Source organism: Caenorhabditis remanei, chromosome II (assembly GCF_010183535.1).
Source record: "Caenorhabditis remanei strain PX506 chromosome II, whole genome shotgun sequence".
Taxonomy (NCBI): domain Eukaryota; kingdom Metazoa; phylum Nematoda; class Chromadorea; order Rhabditida; family Rhabditidae; genus Caenorhabditis; species Caenorhabditis remanei.
The window spans coordinates 13897536-13913122 of NC_071329.1; the positions used below are offsets into that span (position 1 = coordinate 13897536).

The 15587-nt window shown below is 37.1% G+C and overlaps 4 protein-coding genes across 4 annotated transcripts; 2 read left to right on the plus strand and 2 right to left on the minus strand.

Moving 5' to 3' along the window:
- Nucleotides 1–1281: 1281 nt before the first annotated feature.
- GCK72_006779 (uncharacterized protein) lies at nucleotides 1282–5335 on the plus strand (the record flags this gene model as incomplete). The annotated part of the gene is made up of 9 exons (XM_053725787.1): nucleotides 1282–2951; nucleotides 3004–3124; nucleotides 3172–3598; nucleotides 3646–3853; nucleotides 3900–4228; nucleotides 4275–4600; nucleotides 4644–4959; nucleotides 5007–5146; nucleotides 5198–5335. The coding sequence occupies 9 exons, from the start codon at nucleotides 1282–1284 to the stop codon at nucleotides 5333–5335; spliced, it is 3675 nt and encodes a 1224-aa protein (XP_053589981.1).
- A 523-nt stretch (nucleotides 5336–5858) lies between these two features.
- On the plus strand, nucleotides 5859–6543 carry GCK72_006780 (uncharacterized protein; the record flags this gene model as incomplete). The annotated part of the gene is made up of 5 exons (XM_053725788.1): nucleotides 5859–5907; nucleotides 5960–6073; nucleotides 6169–6282; nucleotides 6329–6405; nucleotides 6493–6543. The coding sequence occupies 5 exons, from the start codon at nucleotides 5859–5861 to the stop codon at nucleotides 6541–6543; spliced, it is 405 nt and encodes a 134-aa protein (XP_053589982.1).
- Nucleotides 6544–6697: 154 nt separating this feature from the next.
- Nucleotides 6698–7044, minus strand: GCK72_006781 (uncharacterized protein; the record flags this gene model as incomplete). The annotated part of the gene is made up of 2 exons (XM_003109940.2): nucleotides 6698–6831; nucleotides 6879–7044. 2 exons carry the CDS (start codon nucleotides 7042–7044, stop codon nucleotides 6698–6700), a joined length of 300 nt encoding a protein of 99 aa, XP_003109988.2.
- Nucleotides 7045–7594: 550 nt separating this feature from the next.
- Nucleotides 7595–15099, minus strand: GCK72_006782 (uncharacterized protein; the record flags this gene model as incomplete). Its single annotated transcript, XM_053725789.1, has 11 exons — nucleotides 7595–7732; nucleotides 7784–7923; nucleotides 7972–8287; nucleotides 8331–8656; nucleotides 8703–8817; nucleotides 9336–9493; nucleotides 11094–11529; nucleotides 11579–11696; nucleotides 12534–12629; nucleotides 13393–14980; nucleotides 15027–15099. The coding sequence occupies 11 exons, from the start codon at nucleotides 15097–15099 to the stop codon at nucleotides 7595–7597; spliced, it is 3504 nt and encodes a 1167-aa protein (XP_053589983.1).
- Nucleotides 15100–15587: the final 488 nt, after the last annotated feature.

Genomic DNA, 15587 nt, shown 5'->3' on the forward strand with positions numbered 1-15587 from the left:
ACTTTTCTCCAATGCATTCATTCCCTCAATACTTTCCCCCACCAGTCCAGTCAGTTCTTTTTTTTGTTTTCATGTTTTCAATTAGCATAATCTCTTTTTTTGTTATTTTATATGTACTGACCTCAACCCCCTTCCTTAAACACCGCCCGTAATATTCTCTTCCAAAAAAAAGCAGTTCCTCATTTTTCTCGTTGTGTTTTGTGTGTTTTTCCTGCAGCTCTCTTTACTCTTCTTTCCAGTACAGTAGGCATCGATTTATTATTTTTGACCTACTTCTCTTTATTCACAAAAATTCGTTCCCGGTTTCTTCCAGAGTCTTTATTATCTTCGAATGGTTTAAAATGTTCTACTAGTCCAATAGACTATTACATGTATATAGATATAAATAATCCTTCCCCCACTTTCAACAAAAGTTGTAATCCCTCCAAAAGTACAGTACCCCAAACAACACTTCCCTTCCCCCAGTGAGATTCTCCAATTCAAGTCAAAAAAGCACACACTTTGTTCGAAAAATCGAAATACAAATCATGTTCACACCTCTCTTTGTCTTTATGTTTCTTTCTCCTTTGTTTCAAAGTGAATCATATAAATTATGAAATTTTATTTATTGTTTTTATTGTTAGACATTGAAAATATTTAAGGGAAAAAACGGTGAGATACTTGCAGACAAAAGCAGACAAAGCCGAAAACATTTTTTTTAATCAACTGAAAATTCGATTTTCGAGGTGGTCCTATTAATATTGGACGGCTGTAAAAATGACTTGCTGGTGGTGCGCTTCTAAGAAAAGAGGTAGAATCATGAAAATATGACACCAGGGATTTATTTGTACCCTGAATCGATTTGTCATTACAGATTTTTTGTATCTGTATTGGCTCTTTCTGGAACCTCTAAATCTAGGTGGTCCTATTAATATTGGACTCACTGTACTATTTTGTGTTGTATCCTACGTGTTCCAGAATAGTTTTTCAACATTTAAAAAGAAACCTGCTATTAAAGAAATTTAAAGTTACGCGAACTTTCCCGATTATGTTCGTGGTCATCCTTGGGTCATCTGATCTTATCTCTCATTCAATCACTTTAAAATTTTTACTACGTTTTATTGAAACTTCAACTTTTCAAAAAGATAAAACTTTTCTTCAAAAAAAGTAACAAGTGAGTTTAAAATTCCTGCATTTCTGAGTCCAAAACTGTATTATTTCAGAAAGAAAAGCGGAAAACCTTCATGCTCAGCTTCTTCTTCGTCATATCTTTTTCACTGCTCTTTTCACTGACTCATCAGAATGTTCCTCCACCAAGTAAGACTCATCTTCCTGCCACTCAAACCCATTCCATATCTTTCAGAACCAACTGAATTGCAATTGGTCACCGAAGACTTTCTGACACTCGCCCGTATCACAAACGCAATTTTTCTTCAAGCGTCTTTGATTCGGAAGAATTTAGATGTTCGGGAAACCATTGCGGAACTTCTAAAAATTGATCAAGCAGATCTTTCGGGTATTCTGGATATCGATTCCCAATCGGCACTTTCCAAAGTTGAAGAACTCAAGAAAAAGAGTTCAAATATATGGAAAGCAACAATGACACCTGATTCGTCGGTTGGTTATATTATTGACGATTTGAACAAGGTGTGGGAAGTATTGAATGAAAATCGGGTGTCACCACTCGTCGCAAATATATCGGCGGACGAGCTGAATGCTGCTGTAATTAGTGTAGCTGAAAATATTTCGGAGTTCAGCAATGCTTGTAAAATTGCTGAATTGAGAAGTTTGAGAAGTAGAACATTTAAATACAGCGAACAAAGTTTGGATGTCGATGAAGATGACGCGTCCGAAGACCTCAGAAAGTTTGGAAAATATTTGAAGTGTTTCAAAAAATGCTTCGATTTTGTCAATAGTTTTTCTAAGAGTCTACAAGATGCATCGTTTTGGGACATCTACAAAATGTATGAATTAACGTACAAAGCTTCAAGAATGTTTTTTGAAACCAATAGTTTGAACAAATACATTCCAAAGCTGATCAACGATTTGGCCATCACGAAAGAGCTCAGAGAATACTGGAAAAACTCTGGAAATTCTGGTTCTGAAATTTTGAAATCATTGGGCTCTTATGAAGACCATGATTCCAAACTGGAACCTACACCTCCAGTTTTGACAGTCGCCTTTCGGACGCCACAGGAGATGCTACAGATAAACAAAGACTTGGAAAATCCATGGTTTCAAAAACACTTTATACGAGGATCAAAGGCTGTCGATAATTTAAAGAAATCGTTGGAACCTCTTCGTCCAATCTCAGAATCAGTTCAAAATTTGAGCAAATTATGGGAATCATTTGATGTGCTCATGAAATCTGGACCTGCAAAATTGAGAGTAAAGAAGGTTGCATCTATCTTGACTACTCTCGAGCTTATGGTTAAAAATCAGAGCCTGCTGACTCATGACGATTTTCTAGCAACTTCTAGTAAAATACTGATAGATTGCACTATCAAACCGGATGATGGTTTCACAAGATTACAAAAAAACTTTGAAAAACATGAAAAACCATTGAAAAAAGTCAGAGAAGAACTTCGGAACCTTCAAGACCGATTCGATCTATTTGGAAAGACGATAAATACAAGAAAAGCAAATTTCGATATTATCGATTCGTGTTTAAACGCTCTTGAGATCACTGTCCAGTCATCGAGGAAGGGAAGTACTAAAAAGATGACAGCTCTACAGAATGCGATACGCTCGTTTTCCAACTGCACGGCGAGTCGTCAAATGACATTGAAATTGATAGATCTGATTGCCATCTTTCGTGAATATTTGGATAGTTTTAATAATTTCGAAACGGCTTACACAAAATTTCAAATAGAAATGAATAGAAGAGAGACGCTCAGTAACAGCGGTGAGATTGTTCAGTTTAGCGAAGTTTTGGAAAAATCCAAAGTGAATGAGACATTGAATTGTTTGATGTGAGTTTATTGTATTTAGTCTTCTGAAAAATTATATAAATTATCTTTTCAGGTTGAAAAACTTTGAACCAGAGAAGCTCATGCAGTCGATAACATTTGCTCGAACGTTCAGTGATTTCCCCAATCAAGAAAAGCTGGATACCGCGAAGACTTTTTTGGAAACCTTGCAGAATGTGAGTTTCAGAAACCTCTTGATACGCTCTGATGAGGTTTTTTTTAGATTCAAGCAAGTCTGAAAACAGTTGAAAACAATTTCAATCTTACTGGAAATCGAACAAAACGAGCTGCTGTCCCTTCTAATCCTGTGTTGACTTTGAATAACTCGAGATTTCATTCGGAAGACATGGGAATTTGTGCAATTGCTCTTTCGAATATGGTGGATGTTCAGGCTAAAAGAGGAGATCTTTTGAAAATCAAAAAGTTCACTGGTCGAGTCGGCGAGAAAATAGATAGCGGCGGAGTCGTTTTGAAAAACTTCAAAAATCCCGAGGCCTCAATTAGGACACTTTTAGAGCAAGTAGATGAAGTTAATGAGATGGCCAAGAAGTTACGAAATAAAGTTCCATCGAAAGAGGCTGAAATATTCAACACAGTTGCTGGAATTGATGGAATTATTGGAAACCGAGAAATATTGTGGAAAATGTGGAGTGAGTTATTGGCATTTTATTATATGCACATTTTAAGCTGATTTCAGAGGAGAATAAGGGCAAGCAAGAGTTCATAAATGCTGAAAAGGAAATCAACACACTAATATCGTTAAATCTTGACTTTCAAACCTATCAGTCTCGATTGCTAGATGGACGGTTCACAGTCATTACTTTGAAAAAGTATTTCGATGAAATATTTGGTCACGTGAAGAAGTCTAATCCGAATGAGAAAACTAAAGTAGTTGTTGAGAAACAGTGAGTTGCAATTCAAGAAGTTTCAATGATCATCTCTAATTTTCAGTACTCCCATCGTACTCATTATATTGATAGTTGTCGGGGTCTTACTTTTATTGATTATTGGCGTAATTGTAATTTATGGATTGACTAAAAAAGGAAGAGAGAAGTACAAGAACTTGTATCTATTCTACTTTGGAAAACCGGACGAATTTGAGAAAAGATGGAGATATTCGGTGAGAGGGTTACAGGATGGAGCCCATTTAAGCAGCGACTTACAGAGTTTCATGGACAAAGTGAATGGAGAAAACGCTCTACTCAGCTCGATACATGAGATAAATAAGACAAATATGTTGATTGCATTGAAAAGAGGAGTGTACATTAATGCATATAACAGTGAGTTCCGATGTTCTGTCTCTTCTGACCAAAATGTGTTCTTTAGAATTTGGAAACACAGCTCTCCATTCTGCAACTAAAGGAGGTCATCCAGAACTTGTGGATGCTCTAATTCGCCATGGAGCCGATCGAACTCTGCTGAATGTGGAGAACCGTACTCCTGAACAAATGATTCCGTTCAAGTTCCAAATATTGTATCCTGAACGAGCAGAGAGATACGAACAGATACAGAATATTTACAAGAAATATCAGAAGAAGAAATACAAGATTCGAGTTCCAGAAGTGTTCCCACTGACTTCGTATCGTATTTGGATTGAGGATCGGACTGATGACAAGTTGACGAATCAGTTCATGGACGTGTTCCAGTCGATTGTGAGTATCTGACTGTCATCTGTTTGCACCTGACTGTTTTCAGACATCGATTGAAGCATCAGCACTGACAACTCATTGTGTTATGAAGACGGATGAGAATGGAGTTCTCGTAACTGATAATACAAATCTTCTATTCTGGATTTTCAATGGTTCAATTATTGTGAAAGAGCAATGGATGATTGATTGTATTCAAGATCAGAAACTAATTCAACAAGATTTCAAATATCTCATTGAAAAAGTTCAATTCAAGGGAGTTCTCTACGATAATGTACTTCAATGGTCAGAGGCAATGGCAAAAGGAGATGTTCCCTATCTCTACGGAGTGCAAGTCGCGATTGCCATGAAGGCGTGCAGTAATAGTAGGCTTAAAAGTTTATCTTCAATTTAATATAATTCTTCTTTTCAGTTGTCACTCTTTCTGCTCTCATCACTAATCACGGAGGTATCCTGTTGGACCAGTTTCCAGACAAAAGCAACTATAACTCGGGATCCCATCCGTATATGCATTCTCATCTCGGACCACTTTTTGTTCTTCATGATGGAGAGGTATTCTGGAGAAACTTCTGAATCTCAAACAATTTTGATTTTGAATTTCAGACTGATTTGAGTAAATTCAAAGATGATAAAATGTTCACATTATTCACGGAAGACGAGTTCATTGCGTTCATGTTGAGAAGAGATATCAAGAAAGATTCGAGTGAAAACCCCATTTGTGTTTTGAGAGAACAAGAATAAAGATTAGATCTGCCATGATTTTATCTATCAGCAAATTTTGTTAATTCATGTACACAACGGTCTGAAATTTTCAGATGTGACTCTTCAAAGGAGAACTTGTTTGATGAAAATTTCATTACCTGAAAGAAACCGATTTTATTCTAGGCCATACCGCATACCCTCTTAATTCATTCAAACTGGGAAAACCATATTTTCCCTGTTTTGAATTTATTCCGCCTTTGTCTTAATAAAAACGTTTCCACAACTCACTCAAAAAATGTATTGATTAATGGCAAAAAGGTGAGCAAATACACTTTGCCAATTCTTTTTTCGAAAAATAGAGTCTTGTCCCCCTTTAATCTGATCTTTTGCCTCATTTGCATGATTTTCAAACGCCTTTCATATTTACTCACCTTTTTTCTATAGTTTTTCCATATTTTCCAGTATTCAACTTTAACTTTCGGGGTTCACAATAAATGTTTTATTTATTCAGTGATCATATAAAAGGAGAGGGATATCGAAAGATGAATTCATCGGATTCGAAATGATAAAGTCCCTTCTCACCATTCTGGTTCTTTCTGTATGCTGCTCTGGTGAATAGAATTCTCAGAAACATTTTAGTTTTCAAAATGAGACCTCTTCCAGATGCAGTCAATCAATTCTGTAGAGGTGTGACGACATCTGCTGTTGGCGGAACTTGCCCATCTGGATATGTTGTAATTTATGGGAACAAATGTTGTACTACGAACGATTATTATGGTATGAACACTTTGGGTGCGAAAATAGAAATATGTACCTGGATTTCAATTACGAAACTTATGAGAAATATAATTTATAATTTTCACAATTTTCAGAGATGTCAAGCCTCGCATGCAAAGGTAATTGGAATCCGGCAAACTACGGAGGGTGTCCTAATGGACAATCGATTTTTAATGAACACTATTGTTGTGATAACAAAGACATCTATGGTACGAAAATGAGATTTTCGAGAATCATTCTAACTTTTGATTTTAGATACAACGACTGCGTCCTGTAAAGCTGGTGGAGTTATAGGACTTGCTGTAAACCAACTTTGCGGAACTAACTATTATGTAACTAAAGGAAATTTGTGCTGCCGCAAAGAGGATATTTACTGTAGGCTGATTACTTTAAAATGTTCGCTAATTCAATTTTTCCAGAGTCGAGTTGTGAAGTTTGATTTCGAAATAATCCAAATAATTGATAAATAATTGATTTCTGTCATAGTAAAAATAAAACTCTCTACCAGCATTTGTACACAACGGTCTGAAATTTTCAGATGTGACTTTTCAGAGCTAGATAAGAACATGGTTGATTGAAAGTTTATTACAAAACAGTGAAAAAGTTTAAATCAGTTATCTCTCCTTATTTCTGCTTGGGGAGGAAATCAGCAGCATCACAGCACTCGCCACCGGCAACCAAGAGGAATCCATCTGGGCAGATTCCTCCGAAAGCTGGGCCGAGCGAGTTTCCGTCACGACAGAAGTAGCTATCTGCGTCTGGAAATCACATGATTCTTAATCGCTTCTGAATGTATTCAACATACCATAAACATCAGCCTTCTCACAGCAATTTTGTCCTCCAGCGACAAGAGTCGAACCATCTGGACAGGCTCCTCCGATAGCTGGGTCAGCGGATTTCTTGCAGGCTGGGTTGGCGGCTTCAGTAGCCAAAACGAAGAGAAGAGCAGAGATAGCCAAAACCTTGAACATTTTCAGGGAGTCCTTGTCGGAGTTAAAAGTAATTTTTTCATGGTTTGCTCCTAATTTATATAGTCGCTCCCAGAGATTTTTGGTCTCACTTCTACGGAATGCTGAACAAGAAATGGCAACAAAAAATGATTGCGAACGGCTGAATCAATAAAAGATACGAGGAAAAAGACACATTTGAGAATGGTTTAGTGGATCAAACTATTGTAGACAAAGCAAATACACAGAACATGGTTTATATTGAGCTTTGATTGGATGAAGAGACGAAGAATGTGTAGGCGGTTTACGGTTGGATAGAGGGAGCTGAGGGAATCCCACTAGACTCTATTTCTACTTTATTTTGTTTTTTCAATAATGATTGAAACTTAAGAGAGCCCAGTAAGTTCAGAACCAAATTCGATTTCCTATCAATAATTTGAAAATGACCAAATTTCCAATGAAAATTTTCCATCTCCTTTTATTTTAATTGTAGTTGTATAGAAATAGTTTTGATTTGATCCTCATGGAGGATGTCGCCAGGTTCCTCTTATGAATGAAAACACACAATGTATCTTTATTCTTGTTCTCTCAAAACACAAATGGGGTTTTCACTCGAATCTTTCTTGATATCTCTTCTCAACATGAACGCAATGAACTCGCCTTCCGTGAATAATGTGAACATTTTATCGTTTTTGAATTTGCTCAAATCAGTCTGAAATTCAAAATCAAAGATGTTTGAGATTCAGGAGTTTCTCCAGAATACCTCTCCATCATGAAGAACAAAAAGTGGTCCGAGATGAGAATGCATATACGGATGAGACCCCGAGTTATAGTTGCTTTTGTCTGGAAACTGATCCAACAGGATACCTCCGTGATTGGTGATGAGAGCAGAAAGGGTGACAACTGAAATTAAGGATAATTATTAAATCGAAGATAAACTTTTCAGCTCACTATTACTGCATGCCTTCATGGCAATTGCGACTTGCACTCCGTAGAGATAGGGAACATCTCCTTTTGCCATTGCTTCTGACCATTGAAGTACAGTATCGTAGAGAACTCCCTTGAATTGGACTTTTTCAATGAGATATTTGAAATCCTGTTGAATTAGTTTCTGATCTTGAATACAATCAATCATCCATTGCTCTTTCACAATAATTGAACCATTGAAAATCCAGAAAAGAAGATTTGTATTATCAGTTACGAGAACTCCATTCTCATCCGTCTTCATAACACAATGAGTTGTCAGTGCTGATGCTTCAATCGATGTCTGAAAACAATCAGGTACAAACATATAACGGTCAGATACTCACAATCGACTGGAATACGTCCATGAACTGATTCGTCAACTTGTCATCGGTCCGATCCTCAATCCAAATACGATACGAAGTCAATGGGAACACTTCTGGAACTCGAATCTTGTATTTCTTCTTCTGATATTTCTTGTAAATATTCTGTATCTGTTCGTATCTCTCCGCTCGTTCAGGAAACAATATTTGGAACTTGAACGGAATCATTTGTTCAGGAGTACGGTTCTCGACATTCAGCAGAGTTCGATCGGTTCCGTGGCGAATTAGAGCATCCACGAGTTCTGGATGACCTGCTTTTGTTGCAGAATGGAGAGCAGTATTTCCAAATTCTAAAGATCAAGTTTGGGTCAGAACAGATAGAATATCGGAACTCACTGTTATATGCATTGATATACACTCCCCTCTTTAATGCAATCAACATATTCGTCTTGTTGATCTCATGTATCGAGCCGAGTAGAGCGTTTTCTCCATTCACTTTGTCCATGAAACTCTGTAAGTCGCTGATTGAGCGAGAATTGCCTCGTTACCCCTCACCGAATATCTCCATCTTTATTCAAATTCTTCCGGTTTCCCAAAATAGAATAGATACAAATTCTTGTACTTCTCTCTTCCTTTTTTAGTCAATCCATAAATTACAATTACTCCAATAATCAGCAAAAGTAAGATTCCGACACCTATTAGTATAATGAGTAGAACGGGGGTACTGAAAATTAGAGATGATTTTTGAAACTTCTTGAATTGCAACTCACTGTTTCTCCACAACTACTTTAGTTTTCTCATTCGGATTAGACTTCTTCCAAGGCTGTCGTACGGCCGGCCGCGGCCGGCCGCGGCCCTCGGCTTTTAGGGCCGTCGAGGCCGCGGATAAACCAAATGGGCTGAAATTTTGTACATCGACTAATCTTTCGGTGCTCTACAAGGCCGCCTGAAGAAGCGAAAATTTTCCATGGCTGGGAACTGAGATATAAAATCGCCCCACGGCCTTTTTGACAGCCTTGACTTCTTCACATGACCAAATATTTCATCGAAATACTTTTTCAAAGTAATGACTGTGAACCGTCCATCTAGTAATCGAGACTTGTAAGTTTGAAAATCCAGGTTCAACCATATTAGAGTATTTAACTTAGGAGCAGCGTCTTTGAAGACTGGGTCCCTTCGATGTTCATCTGAAATCTGATTTTCGAAAGAGTAATACACTGCGGGACATAAATATGGAGCCACTTTAATTTTTAAGTTTTTTGGAAAAAATTTGTCGTTTTCAAAAATTCTTTGAATGCCAATAATGTACTTTCCTGGTCTCAAAAACGATACACTTGTTGAAATTTTGAAAGATTTCGGGTTTTTGAAAGTTTTGAAAAAAGTGTGAAAAAAGGCTTATTTCTATGGGACATAAATATGGAGCCACCCAAGAAAAAAGGAAAACCCGCTTAAATTGTTGTCGGAAAATATTGAAATCATACTCTCCGTCTAAAAGTGAGTTGTTCAGAAATATTTCTCCAATAATTTCAGTAAAAAACTTTTGAGAAAAACAGGAATTTCGGGAAATTTTCGAGTCTTTTCGTTTTTTGTCTATATTTTGTGAACAAGCCATCTCATGCAAGCTATTTTAGTTATAATCTAATTAAACACTTTTGATTGTTTGTTTTAAACTGTTTTTGTAGAGTCATTGACCATTTTGTAGAACTTACGTGACTTCAAATTCAAAGAATGAGTCATATTTCGAAATTGAGGCTACATTTTAGCTCATATTCTCCAAACTTCACTTTTTCAACTAAATTTTTTTGTAGATTAAATGAAAGTCGGGTTCTTTATTTCAGTTTTAGACATCCTTAATTAATTTACTGGTCTCTAGACTGCCGAAAAAAGCCCTAAAACAGAATTTTTGAGCATTGTGATGAGTGAAAATCATGAACCAATTTAAAACGTATCTAATGTGGAATTATGGTTGCAATCTGAAACGAATTCTTATTTTTGTGCGTATTGCTTCTTGTTCTAGAAATTTTCCTAGCCGTTGCAACAGTTTCCACCAACTTATAGATTGCACCTCCTTACTAATGAATGAAAATTCACGTTGGCACTTTTTTCGGCAGTCTAGAGACCAGTAAATTAATTCAGGATGTTTATAACTGAAATAAAGGACCCGACTTTCATTTAATCTACAAAAAAATTTAGTTGAAAAAGTGAAGCTTGGAGAATATGAGCTAAAATGTAGCCTCAATTTCGAAATATGACTCATTCTTTGAATTTGAAGTCACGTAAGTTCTACAAAATGGTCAATGACTCTACAAAAACAGTTTTAAACAAACAATCAAAAGTGTTTAATTAGATTATAACTAAAATAGCTTGCATGAGATGGCTTGTTCACAAAATATAGACAAAAAACGAAAAGACTCGAAAATTTCCCGAAATTCCTGTTTTTCTCAAAAGTTTTTTACTGAAATTATTGGAGAAATATTTCTGAACAACTCACTTTTAGACGGAGAGTATGATTTCAATATTTTCCGACAACAATTTAAGCGGGTTTTCCTTTTTTCTTGGGTGGCTCCATATTTATGTCCCATAGAAATAAGCCTTTTTTCACACTTTTTTCAAAACTTTCAAAAACACGAAATCTTTCAAAATTTCAACAAGTGTATCGTTTTTGAGACCAGGAAAGTACATTATTGGCATTCAAAGAATTTTTGAAAACGACAAATTTTTTCCAAAAAACTTAAAAATTAAAGTGGCTCCATATTTATGTCCCGCAGTGTAGTAACGAAAACTTACAAAGAAGCTTCGCTAAGCCTTCTCGGTTTCCAATAATTCCATCGATTCCAGCAACGTGATAAAAAATTTCCGCCATTTTTGATGGATCTTCATCTTTCCATTGTTTAGCAAGCTTATTAACTTGATCAGTCTTCTTCAGTATTTCTTTTATCGAATCCTCAGGATCCCTGAAGTTTCTCAAAAGAGCACCAGCATATTTCATTTCATCCCTGATTTCTGTATCAAACTTTTCGATTTTCTTCAAATCTTCTCTTTTAGATTGAACCTCCACCATATTCAAAAGAGCAACAGTACAAATTCCTAAGTTTTCAGAGTGCAATTTTGAGTTATTCAAAGACAATACAGGATTAGAGGCCACTCCAGACACGGCAGCTCGTTTTGTTCGATTTTCAGCAACGTGAAAACTGTCTTCAACTGTTTTCAGAGCAGTTTGGATCTGGAAAATGATGGTTAACTCAATTTATAAAAGCTAAAGTGCCACTCACATTAATAACAACATTCAAATAGCGTGATGTGTATTCGAGATCAACATTCAGGAAACTACCGAAAGTTTTAGCAACAATGAGACCATCGTTGAGATTTTCGGCATGAAAACCTTTTGTTCTGAATAAAAATTAACTTATTTATTATACTGTCTGGATAAACCCTGGATCATCGAGAACACGCTTCGTAAAGTCCCTCCTCGTTGCGGTTTCACAACCCATCATGCCAACTTCTATATCATTCGTAACTGCGCTACCACCCTCGCTATTCCGTTGTCAATAATCTACTCTGACTCTTTTCTTAAGTCACACGTCCCTGCTTCTTGGAAACACGCTATCATCATCCCAATTCCCAAAAAAGGATCCTTGACCTCTCCTGAAAACTACCGCCCGATATCGCTCACAGACCCTTTTTCTCGTGTCTGTGAGCGTATCTTGTGCAATTATATTAAGATTAATGTTTTCCGCAATATAAGCAGATTTCAACACGGGTTTCTGTCTAAACGATCTTGCTCTAGCTCACTTGTCCACTCCATCTCTGAATACCGATTATTACTCTCCAGTCACAAGTCTCTTGACGTTGTCTATTTCGACTTCCGCAAGGCATTCGATCAAGTGGACCACCAATTTCTTATTTCGAAACTTGACAGCTTCGGAATCCCTAGTAATATCATTTCCTGGCTTACTGATTTTCTGTCTGATCGAACATTCTCTGTCAAGATTGATGACTTCGTTGGCACTCCCTCTGCTTCTATCCCCTCCGGTGTCCCCCAGGGCTCCGTCTCTGGCCCTCTCTTGTTTTTAGTCTTTATTAATGATCTCTTGCTCAAACTTGCTGACATTTCATCGCTATGTATCGCAGCTTTCGCTGACGATATTAAGCTTTACTCTCATGATCCTCTAGCACTTCAAATGGGAATAGACTTGGTAGAGTCTTGGGCTTCTGATAACTCCTTACCTCTGGCCCACTCTAAGACTGCCCTTCTTCGTCTCGGACCTCGAAACTCTTCTCACCCGTACACTATTGGAGGTTCCCTCATTGATTCCGTTGATTCTGTTAGGGATTTAGGTTTATTAATAGAACCTAATCTCAAGTTCACTAGACACATTAATCGGGCTGTTGCTCTCGCCTTACTCCGTTCAAAACAACTACTGAAATCTTTCAAATCCAACTCTCCCCAATTTTATATCTTCCTATTCAAAACTTACGTACTCCCTCTAGTTGAATACTGCTCCGTCGTTTATTCGCCTCCCCCATCATCTAAACTAGCGCACAAGCTCGAAACTCCTCTCAGATTCTTTTCGCGGAAAATTCTTCAACGCTGTAACACACCTTATTGTTCCTACTCGGATCGCCTCTCCCAACTTGACCTCTTTTCTATGCGCCACCGTAGGCTCAAAGCGCAACTACTTTTCTTATACAATCTTATAATCGGCGCCTCATATTTTCCTAGTCTTGAGACCCATGTCAGGTTAAGTTCCTCCTCCCGTCGCCCAATGTCTCTTATCTGTATAAATCCTAATTGCTCTAATTTCTTCTCAACTGTAATACCTATTTGGAATGCCTTAACTATTAATGTCCCCCTTTTCCTTTGCCCATCGGAATTCAAGTCTCTTCTTGTGAATAATATTGCACGATTCTGATTTTTTTTTCTTTCTTTATTCTCCCTCCCCCTTGCCCAACACCTATTTTCTAATTCCTTATTCCCGGTTTCCCTTCTCAGGTTTAGTCTCGTGAGGGACTTTACCTGACCTCCAGTGACATTTTCTGTATATTTAAATAGTTAAATAAATATCAAAATATCAAATAAACTAACTTGAGACAATTCACCATTTCATTTACTTTTGATTTTTTCAGAACCTCATTGAATTTGACCAATTCGTTTCCAGCTCTTCTTTTCACTTCTTCTTGAAATGCCTCTACACTCTCTCGAAGTTTTTTCAAAAGTTTAACCGAATCAAGGTACATATCAAAAAGATCATACAATTCTAGACTTTCCCCGGTACATTCACGAAATCGTTCGATTGAGACGTGCATCGCTTCGACCAAATCCGGTTCTCTTTTTTTCAACGAGTTCATTGTTTTTTTAAGAGTCATCAAACAGTTTTTATTAGCGTCCATGTAACGCTTTCTAAGGCTTTCCGTTTTTTCATGTCTCTCGATGTCTTCTCTAACCTTCACAATGTTTTTCAAGACAGTAATTAAATCCTTTTCTTGAGTTTCAAACTCTTTAAACGTCGAATCGAAATCTGCATCCGGTTGATTAGTTGACAGACATTCTGTCAGAATCCTATTGGAATTATCAACAATGTCATCATGTGTCGGTGGCTTCCTTTTCTCGGCGGCAAGTTTCTCGAGTGTCGTCAAAGCGAATGCCGTCTTTTTTATGGTTTCCTCATTACTTCTATTTCTGCCAAATGTTCTGAACTGTTGATATGCATCATCTAGTTTCTGAATCGGTTCGTATATTGACCCGAGTGGTTCCAAAGATTTCGATAGGCTCTTGACTGCCTGGGATCCCCGAACAAAGTGTTTTTGAAACCAAGGACTTTTCAGATCATCGTCAATCCGTAGTATCTCTTTGGGTTCTCCGAAGGCAACAGTTAACACTGGAGGTTTTGGCTCAAAACGTTGCATTTGTCTGATGTGATTATCGAAAACTTGTTGAATTTGAGCACCAGTAGTTCCAGTTTTATCCCAATTATTTCTGAGACTCTTACTTATCTCTAACTCTACTTTCAGTGTTGAAGTGTGCTTGATCATGACATTAACATATTTTAAAACATTGGAAACGGCGTCGTAAGTTGACTCATATTTCGAGTAGTCATTCCAAAAAGTCGGATTGTCGAGAATCGCAGAATAGTTGTGATGATATTCCATACACTCTATAAAGTATTCCAACTTTCCCTCGACAAAATCAAATTCCTTGGGAGCTTCACTCTCTTTAATGTTTCGTTCTTGGTAGGTGTATGTCTCTATTATTTCAGTTAATTCGTCGAGCGTCGACTCTTGACACTTTGTTTCCAATTCAGATAAGTTCCCTGCTGCACCAACAACGCCATTGTTTACGTCATCAGCCGATATATTTGAATCAAGAGGTACCTCCTGAATCTTCTTTAAACTCTTCAGATCTCTCGAAATTTCTACAAAAGGAGGTTCAGGTGTGAGCCTTCTTTTCCACATTGATGGGTAATCCTTTCTCAGATTTTCGATTCTCGAAATAGCCAATTGAGCATCAACATCAACGATACCAGAAAAATGTGTTGAGTCAAGCTTCAGAAGTTCCGTAATAGTTTCCCGAACATCTAGATTCTTCCGAATCAAAGACGCTTGAAGAAAAATTGCGTTTGTGATACGGGCGAGTGTCAGAAAGTCTTCGGTGACCAATTGCAAATCAGTTTGCTCTGAAAAATATGGAATGGGTTTGAGTCGCAGGAAGATGAGTCTTACTTGGTGGAGGAACATTCTGATGAGTCAGTGAAAAGAGCAGTGAAAAAGATATTAAGAAGAAGAAGATGAGCATGAAGGTTTTCCGCTTTTCTTTCTGAAATAATACAGTTTTGGACTCAGAAATGCAGGGATTTTAAACTGACTTGTTACTTTTTTTTGAAGAAAAGTTTTATCTTGTTTTGAAAAGTTGAAGTTTCAATGAATCATAATGAAAATTATGAAGTGATCAAATGAGAGATTAGATCTGATGACCCCAGGATGCCGCAGGACAACGTACACGCAATTAAAAACTGTTTTGGAAGAAATTGAAGACAAATAAACGTCAAAAATGCTCAATATCCTTTAAGCAGCTTGCTCTCAATCAGAATCAAGACAAGATAGCGACCCAAGACTGTTACTATTCTGCTTAAAATGAAATCATTATAATTTGAAGAAGGTAGAATCCCGTTTTCTCAAATACTCCTTCAATCTTAGGCTGCGAAAACCTACATCTAGACAGACAGATTTTCAGATACATATCCTTTGATCCACTGGTCATTTTCAGATTATTGATTGGATATC